The sequence below is a fragment of the Salminus brasiliensis genome, chromosome 1 (assembly GCF_030463535.1).
Source record: "Salminus brasiliensis chromosome 1, fSalBra1.hap2, whole genome shotgun sequence".
In the NCBI taxonomy this organism is placed as follows: domain Eukaryota; kingdom Metazoa; phylum Chordata; class Actinopteri; order Characiformes; family Bryconidae; genus Salminus; species Salminus brasiliensis.
This window is the reverse complement of record NC_132878.1, coordinates 13,303,983-13,313,100: the sequence shown is the minus strand read 5'-3', so window position 1 is coordinate 13,313,100 and position 9,118 is coordinate 13,303,983. Positions and strand designations below refer to the sequence as shown.

The window sequence follows — 9,118 nt, the reverse complement described above, 5'->3', positions numbered from 1 at the left end:
TTGATTGGTTGATTGGAGACCCAAACAATCACAACAACAGAGTCTGCACTGTGGCAAGCCATGCAGCAGCCATCCTAACCAGGTTATTATTAGTCAAACTTAAATTCAAATATTATTATTAGTGAAGTCAAATACTATGCTTGGCATTAATACTAATACACTGCAGTTACACATAGACCTAGTAGGGGGTGCAACAATGAATGAAGAGCAATCATGAGAAGTGGTTTCGGAAGTGGGTTAACTGTATGGCTGTGGTTGCGGATGTTCTTGACTGCATCTGCTGCTTTCAATAACCTTTTTACTCAAACCTCCAGCTGCCACATGTATGCTTACTGCTGTCCAATGAAGGCCTTGTGTGTCCATTTTATCTGTTATTAGTTTTCTTAATAGTAAAACCTACTTAAAATAGAATTATACGTAAGATAGTGAGATTCAGTGTAAATTGATAATGTCCATTGACTATTAGGCCAAATGTTTGTGGACACTCCTTCTAATGAATGCATTTAGGTTTTTTAAGTTGCACCCATTGCTGACACAGATTTGCACCCATAGCTCGTCTAGTCCCTATAGAGAAGTACTGCCAATAGAATAGGAAAACATGAACCTATGAACCTATATGTCTAATGTCAGATGTATGTATAAAGCTCTCAACAGTGAGCTGTGGAGCTGTGTTCTCTGGAATGATGGAGCTCTATCCAGTACTTTTGGGATGAGTTGCATCCTGACCTCGCTGACGCTCCTGTCAACGAATCTAATCAAATCCTCAAATCCAAAAAACAGAAAACCTTCTCCTATGGACATTAAAGGAAGTCACTCCAACGAAAGCCGGATGAACTCTTATTAATACCCTTAATTTAGGAAGAATCAAGGAACGAGCCGGTGTCCCAATACTTTTATCCATGTTGTGCATGTCGAAATGACATTAAGGAGATGTCACCCTGGCAGAATGACTAGTCAGGAAGGCTTTATAGGTCTGTAGATGTGATTTTATTATCGGTACAAATGTCATAGCTGATATCTGAAATGGAAACCTGTAGTAGGAAAACTGCATTACATAGATCATGCATTTGAGTTAAGTAAAACCTGAGTTATGGCTTGTGTCAGTGGTGGCATTTGAGGCCGAAACAGCTGGTCATCAGGTTGCTGGTCTGCGCTGTAAACACTAGAGGGCGCTGCTTGAGGAGTCTTTTGCAGCTCGTAAGAAGGCGCATGCGCAGAGCACCCGTCTCCGGAATGCCTGTTTGGGAGGATTTAATGGTAATTACTCCTGATAAATAATGAACGAAACCCTTGTTTGACAAAGCGAACGGATTATTAGGATACCCAGCGTCCGTTCAGCCGGTTTGTTAACCCCAGACCTTTCGGTGGAGGTGTTTTTGCCATTGTTTAGTAGTGTTTGTTTAGACGCTAGCACTAGCGAGCTAGCCTACCAAGGGGAAGCTAGGAGCTAGCTAGCAAAGAAGGCTAACGTTGCATTTGAGGCTTGCTGTTCTTCCGTCGTGTTGTCTGGAGATTATTTCCTGTAAGATTATTTCACATTAAGTGTTTACTCTTGCAGCCAGTGCAGGATATGTGGCTAATGACCTGATCCAGCTGCGCTCAGACAGGGTGTGAGGAGTGCAACAGTGGGAGAGCAGCAGTGTAAGTCATGCACACTAGAGCTCAAGTCCTGCAGTCCTGCAGTCCTGACAGTGTGAATTATACTGTAGGGATTAACAACATAATAAAACACTGGTACACCGTCTTACCTGCCTCCTGTCAGGGCTCAAAGGCTAGCTAGGCACCTAAGGGCAGACTGGATCCCAGGCTGGTGTGGCTAGCACTGCCCAGCTCCTGACTGACTGACCATTTTTCATGACCGTGTGCTTTACCATTAGGCAGCTGTCGATAAACAGTGATTAAAACCCTTGGGAGTTCGGAAAGGACCTTAAGATTGTAGCCAACACCGTGACTTGACACCATGAAAGGGTGAGTTGCAGCAAGTGCTGGATCTGCAGGAGCTCTGTGGGAAGATCAGATCCAGCTGCATGAGTGTCTTCTCTTATGCTTAGAGTCTACATTGGGCTACAGTCAATTTCGCATCACCATTTGCTTCATCACCACGTTCATCTTCCCAGTGTTTGACAGGTAAACACTGAGGAAGAAGAAGAAGAAGAAGAGCCAGAGAGTTTACAAAGCAATTGATGACATGCCTTAGGCTTCATTTGCTAATGAAGGTCTAAGACTTAGAAATAAATTTTTCAAGATGTTTAGAAGTCAGTAATTGTATTTGCTGATTTTTTGTTTTTGTTTTTATGGTTCTCTAGCTAAAGATCAGCTAAGCATTTACTACTTTTCAGTTCAGCAAAGACCAAGGTGACCAAACTGTTTCAGATTTTGTAGCTTAACGGCTTTAAGTGTATTTTGTAACAACTGGAATATGCCAAATATTAGGGTTGCACCGATACCACTTTTTCCTTTCTCATACCGATACCGCAATTTCAAGTATCTGCAGATACAGAGTACTGATACCTACTCTGACTTAAATACGGCGATATATATATATATATATATATATATATATATATATATATATATATATATATATATACATATATATACTATTTTTTTTTCCTAAATAAGACATAACAAGCTTGAAAGAACAGCATTTTCTGGTTAAGTAGCTGCACATTTAAAAGGTTTCAGAGCTATGAAACAATTGAGATTGTCACAATGCAGAAACGTGCAAGTAGGGAAGTGTAATCTTGTTAAGCTTCACCAAACATCTTTTTAATCGGTGTTTAAAATTCACTTTTCAGAGCCATGAAAACAAGCTGCTGAAACTCAACTTCTGGTTTAGAACCAAAATGTAAAAGTTCCATTAAATGTCTGCTGAATGGTTATACCTATTTATGACTGGATTTTACTGGTTATTTGGTTTCATAATAAAGTATGCAGACATAAATGTTTTATGTAAAAAACAAAAACAAATAGGGTGTCAGTGAGCTTCATGTATACCGATACTGTGCGTAAGTGCCAGTATCAGCACTGAAGCAACACTACTAAATATAAGTTCACTGTAGAAATTATCTGGTCGTTTCTCTCATGAGTGGCACCCAATACACTCATACTTATCTCACACTGCTGGAATTCAGTAAATATTACAAGTTGTTCTTGCTATCAGTACTAATGGTTTGTTATGAGGACCAGCCCCCAAGAATTACATTGTTTGATGCTGCTGACTACATGGGGCAGCGCTGTAGGTGGTGTGAGATGACGCAGAAGCCCATCACAGAGGCAGGTGTCAATGCCAGGATAAACGCTTACCTCGTCACTGGCCAATGATATGATTCTGATATCACTGTACATCCCATATTACAATTCATTACTACTATCAGAAACTGTGGGCAATAAACCTTATTCAGCATTTCCTATTTATTATGTCATTAAGCAGAACTAATCATCACTGTCAGTCTTTTCACTTTTTTGACGACGTAAATTGACCGTTTGTCTCTACGTTGTGTCAGAATTTCATAAAAAATGGACCAGTGCTCCAAAATGACTTGGAATAAAATCTTTTTACACTAACTTTTATTGAAAGTTAAGGTTTCCATTTTGGAGATATGTGTTTTTGTCAGGAGGTGACTATGTGCTCTTTTTGTAATAAGGTGTCCAGTTAGTCAGTGTTAGTAAACTACATATATCATCATGTTGACAGCCTCATACTTGTATGGCATCTAATATGACTGGGTGTTTAAAATCTTTTCATTAAACAGTGTTTATTAACAGCCCTATTAGTTCATCCAGGTAGATTTTTCCTCCACTAATGGCCACATGTAACATTATTAAAGAAGAGAGGAGGCCCTTGATCATATGTCTGCAGCTGTACTCCAATTTACTTTTTCCCCACTTGACTCGAAATTGACTGGACCACGATGTAGCCTCTATGCAAACTGCATTAAGCGGAAGTCACACTCGCGCTTGCGTACTTGAACATGCCCATCCGTGCATTACATTTCTTCTTCTGCTGGTACTTTCATCCCTTTATTTCTGGACTCTTGGTTATTCTGCATGGCCATACTTTCAATGCATTCATTCATTTGTCTTGGAAGCTTAGTTGTGTATCTGTGTGTTTCAGTTTTGGTGTGGCATTTTGTGTTTGCCTGTCTAGGATTATAGAGTATTTTGTGGGTCTCTAGTTTGCCACACATGATGATTTTCATTAGGGTATCGTTTGCACCCTAAGGCAAGTCATTCTAAACCATTTGTCTTACAGGCACCAGAAAAGCCCTGATCCAGAAGTGGATGTTCCAATCATCGAAGAAGGTGTGTCATTTAAAGCAGGGGAAAGCGAAAGTTTTCCTGTGGTTTTTTGTTTTTTGTTTTTTTTTAGGCTTGGCATAGGACAAGATGTTTCTTGAAAGCAGCCCAGGGGAGCAAGAGTTAAAAAAAAAATAAAAAATCATCAGCAAATATTTGAATTCAAGTTCTAGCAGGATCTCTGACGACCATGTTTGCGCTCCCTGTTTGCTAAACATTAATGTGTGAAGAGACACTGTTTGCTGTATTAACTTCCCTCAGATGTTTTGAAGGCTTGTCCATCTGGACTGACCGGTTAGGCAGACTTGTAACCTCAGTGTGTTTTCTGTGGAAGGTGCTGTTGCCTCGTCCGACAACCCATCTGCTATCGCGTCCATCCAGTCAGCTGCCTCGTTTTCAACTGATCAGCCAATCAAGTACCTTTTCAAAACGGAGGGAACAGGAGGCCAGGTATAATCAGTTCCTGGAAACCAGCCTACATATTAGTTGTGTATTAGCTTTAGAATATAATATTCTGTAATATTCTGTAACTACCATCAAATTGATTAATGGACTGTTCTCACACAGAGAGCTGTTCTCCTGTTAGACTAGTTCCGTTAAATGTCTTGTGCTCCAAAGAAAGATTTCCTTTAAACAAAACTGAAACTAGAACGTTGTGTGTCTGTCCACGGATGTGCACCCAAAAATAGCTTAGAAAATATGAAATATAAGTCGAACAGGACTTTGTGATTTGTGACCCCTGTGCCGTAGGTGACGTACCGGGTGATCCACGTGGCTGATGGGCAGGTGGAGACCCAAACAGATGGAGCCACGGCTGTTAGTGTGGTGGCTGGCTTCCCTGCAGCCACCCAGGCTGGATCACCAAATGTAACACAGGTATCTGAATCTTTTCTTTTTGCTTTATTATTAATAAGTTTATTAATAAATATAGTCAGTCGACCGGAATGTGTTTGGTATGTAAGTTTATTTTATAAATTAAAAAAAATATATATTTTTTATATTTGTCTGGAGCTACAAGACCAGTGTAGCTAACAAGTAATATAAGCTTATACTTCACCAAGTTGTTGAGTAATCTTAAATAGAAATTATTAAAAATGTAAATGTAAACAAATACTTTCGTTTGTCCTTTAAAATGCCTTCACAATCCTAATCAGGCGACTGAAAACCACTTGTTCACTTCCACTTGGCTTCCAGTGAAAAACTAATGAAGCAGACTAAACTCCAAGCATGCAAACACGTGAGAGGTGGAATACGTAAATTACATATGTAAATTAGATTTTCACCAAGTTATTGCATTACGTACTATGCTCATATTGAAAGAGGCCCTTGACTCTGCCTGTGATCTTGAGAAGAGATAACAGATCTCATGTTTGTCCGTAGGCTGTGTTCTCTCATGCTGAGGGACTGGAAGGAGAAGCCACAGAGACTCATTACTACTATCCGGCCACCATCGCAGACACTACCCCTGCTACCATGGTGACCAGTGTCCATGCGACTGATTCGCTGCTCACTCAGCCCACTCCGGCAGGTGAGCAAGTCAGAGCTGCGTTTGCATAGTGAAGTCATAGGATAACCTCTTATTTGCTTAGCAGCATTTGTCGGTGTTGTCAACTACACTGTCAGGTTTTCAGTAGAACATTTTATCAGTTTGACATCAGCTCATGGTTTTTCACATACATGCCTTGTGTACTAAATGCCTTCCGTGTGTGATATGTCACATACAGTACTGTGCAAAAGTTTTAGGCATATGTGAAAGCTCCTTATCTGGTCAGTAAGTGTTTATTTGCTCAGTGAAACACTAATATTAGAATAAATACTAATGGCATTCATACAAAAAGTTGTGGTTTTCCCATGCAAATTCTCTTTTTGCTGTGATAAATGGTTTTAAATAACGTGTATAGGTGCCGAAAGCCTTTGCAGAGTGTACATGCATAGTTTTTTGTAACCAAAAATCCAAGCTGTCACAGAAGAAACTAGTATCACAGTAACAGACATCCCAGTATTTCATATTATGAGGTTACTTAACAAAGCAGTTTTAAGTTGGCTGTGCAATTCCAGTAGTTTGGCTCTTTGTTAATATGCTAGATCCCTTTCTCATGAAATTGTTGAGAAGTACTGCAGTTTGGCGAAGTATGCAAATTTCTCAAATTTGAATCACATTTGTCTTCTCCTCAGGTCAACTCTATGTGATGATGTCATCCCCGGATGTTTTAGGCACAGCCCAGCAGAGGTAAATGTCCCTCACTCACATAAAAAATGTGGTGTTTGTTTTTTTTTTTTTTTTTTTTTTTTTTTTTTAAACCCAGTTCCATTTGTTTTACAGTAAGACAGAAGCCCCACGCACCTCCAGAGATGACAAGAGGAGAGCACAGCACAATGAAGGTAAGACAGGGCTGGTGTTCAAATGTTGCATTTAAAGTATTAAGAATATCCCAGAATATCCCGCAGAATAGCTGAGCTGGTGCTTTGCACCACATTTTCTCTCAAAACCCTATTTTTGACCCAGTGTATATAACAAAAACAGACTTTCTGGTAGTAGTTTAAAGAACCAGGTTACTGGCACTCTCTACTGCTAATATTCAGATTTTGCATCATTTTCATTTTTTTCAGTTGAGCGCAGACGCAGGGACAAAATCAACAACTGGATTGTCCAGCTATCTAAAACCATCCCTGACTGTACCATGGACGCGACAAAAAACGGCCAGGTAAACCTCTTTCCCACACACTTGCATGTATAGTATGTTTTCACTGAAGTAATCGGTCACTATTGTACTGCGTAATCTTTGCAGCCAGCAGTGTCTGAGTCACTGATGAGACTGCCTGTCTTCTCCCTGGGTTTCTACTTTCTCCTGTTTCTCATAGAGTAAAGGGGGGATCTTATCGAAGGCTTGTGACTACATTCAGGAGCTGCGCCAGAGCAATGCCAGGTTAGGAGAAGAGCTGGAAACGCTGGAGAGACTGAGGATGGACAACCAGCTGCTCCGACAAGAGGTAGAGACCAGTGGCTATCTTGGTTAACACGCTTTCTACTACATTTTTGAGCATAGCAAGACTTGATTGCATTCATCAGCAAGAGCGTTAGGATGTTGGATGATCACCACCTCACCTCATCCCCAACTCTTAACTCTTTATATATTTCTCTAGACCATGCCTGGCATTAGGCATGGTGTCAATAGATTCATAGATACCAGCTATTAGGGACATAGTGTCCCAACTTTTTCCTCACAAGAAATTTGCATTTCTATTAATTACATTTAACAAAAAAAACATTCTTGCCATTTTTATAGTTTTATTGATTGTTCTATTACCATCTTTTAATATTGGTTAAATGAAGATCAAATGTCCATTAATAATAATTAATAATATAAACAAAAAAAAAGTTAACGTTGTCCTAACATTTTCTTGTTTTACTGTATTAGTGTATGCTATGTTGTTGTAATTGCTGTGATGTTATGGTTCATTTCTTGAGAATTTTCTAGGTATCATCAGGATTACAATAGAGGCCAGTAGTCATCAGAGATATGTCCAGATATTTTGAGTGATTTTTGGACCAGTTCAAGAGAGTCTTTGGACATTAGCTAGTCATATTAAATTTATATCGTACCATAAGACAATTAATATCTCATAAAATGTGTTTGTTTCTTTGTTTTTGATTATTACCTACCTATGTAGATATGAATCCAATATCCTCATGCATCTCTAATGCTGAGAGCTGACCTTGTTCTTTAACCACGTCTTCTTTTTTCTTTTTGTTTTCGTCATTCACACAGCTGGAAGACTGGAAATCCAAAAACCAGATGCTCAGAACCCAGCTAAGGCAACATGGTATCGTAGCGGCATCGAGCATGGATCCTCAGTGAAGCCCTGGAAGTCCTCAATCACTTGTCTCCCACTGCAGGCTTATGATGAACTGAGCATTTGAGAAAGAACTGATTCTTTTACAGGGTAACATTTGAACTTACTGGTTCTTGTTTGCCTTTCTGCTGATGATGTAGGAAAAAGTATGGAAATGTAGAGAAAAATACAGATATGAACTCAGATAAGCTCATAAACGCTGCTTCTTCTCTCAGTGAATAATCACCCCCAGCTGCAGGTGACTGGGGTACATTTCACAAAGGCATTTTACTCAGTCATTCAAATTACATTGAAGGAACTGACTGCTGGGACCTGTAAGCCTCACTATGAAGTACATGTCTAATACTATTAAATTCTGATGCGTGAATCAAGGATAATACCTCATTTGTTATTAAAAATTGAAAAAACAAAATCATATTGGCTGTTTGTAGTTTTTCTTTCTTTATAATAAACAAAGCATTTTCATTTGGAATATACACATGGTGTTTTAATGGTAATAGACATGAACATCAATTTTCATCTTCATGCTTCACATGGTTCTTTTGAGCAATGCCAGTCTCAACAGACAGAGTTCCCTTAACTGGAACACTCCTGCGTTTTTCAGTCTATGTCTGTGTGCCATATCTTTATCACACAGTTGCTCGCCACAGAATGACTTTTCAGCCTTGGAAAGGACGGAAAATCAGTAGGAGCCAGTGGGGAGGCGTTGAAGCCGAAGCACCAACCCATTGGCTTCTACTGCAATTGAGGTTCGAGTCACTAGGGTTTTCTGTTATTGTCCACGTACAGTAAACGTATTGCCAGTGGTAATTGACTGCACGCTACAGATGTGACTGAGAGATTAGGCCTGAAGCTGAAATGTCTATCAAATAGAAAAGGAGCTATTCTTCCTGGAGACTCTTTACTTTGGTTTCACTCAAGTTATCCAGCTTTACTGAGAAATCTTGCTTTGTAAAATGAACCT

The 9,118-nt window shown here is 39.6% G+C and overlaps 1 protein-coding gene across 2 annotated transcripts; it reads left to right on the top strand.

Moving 5' to 3' along the window:
- The first annotated feature begins 1,197 nt into the window (after positions 1 to 1,197).
- usf1l (upstream transcription factor 1, like) lies at positions 1,198 to 8,566 on the top strand. Of its 2 annotated transcripts, XM_072671419.1 has the most exons (11): positions 1,198 to 1,257; positions 1,878 to 1,968; positions 4,256 to 4,305; positions 4,634 to 4,749; positions 5,050 to 5,175; positions 5,680 to 5,827; positions 6,475 to 6,529; positions 6,623 to 6,681; positions 6,910 to 7,004; positions 7,162 to 7,290; positions 8,070 to 8,566. In XM_072671419.1, exons 2-11 carry the CDS (start codon positions 1,961 to 1,963, stop codon positions 8,157 to 8,159), a joined length of 876 nt encoding a protein of 291 aa, XP_072527520.1. In that variant the 5' UTR covers positions 1,198 to 1,257; positions 1,878 to 1,960; the 3' UTR covers positions 8,160 to 8,566. The 2 variants fall into 2 exon arrangements, with proteins under 2 accessions (XP_072527520.1, XP_072527457.1); XM_072671356.1 differs by lacking the exon at positions 1,198 to 1,257 and having other exon boundaries at positions 1,277 to 1,968.
- Positions 8,567 to 9,118: the final 552 nt, after the last annotated feature.

Coding starts and splice junctions, on each gene's coding strand:
- usf1l (XM_072671419.1), top strand. Junction 5,176..5,679: donor GATCACCAAATGTAACACAG/GTATCTGAATCT, acceptor GTTTGTCCGTAG/GCTGTGTTCTCTCATGCTGA. Junction 7,291..8,069: donor ACCAGCTGCTCCGACAAGAG/GTAGAGACCAGT, acceptor TCATTCACACAG/CTGGAAGACTGGAAATCCAA.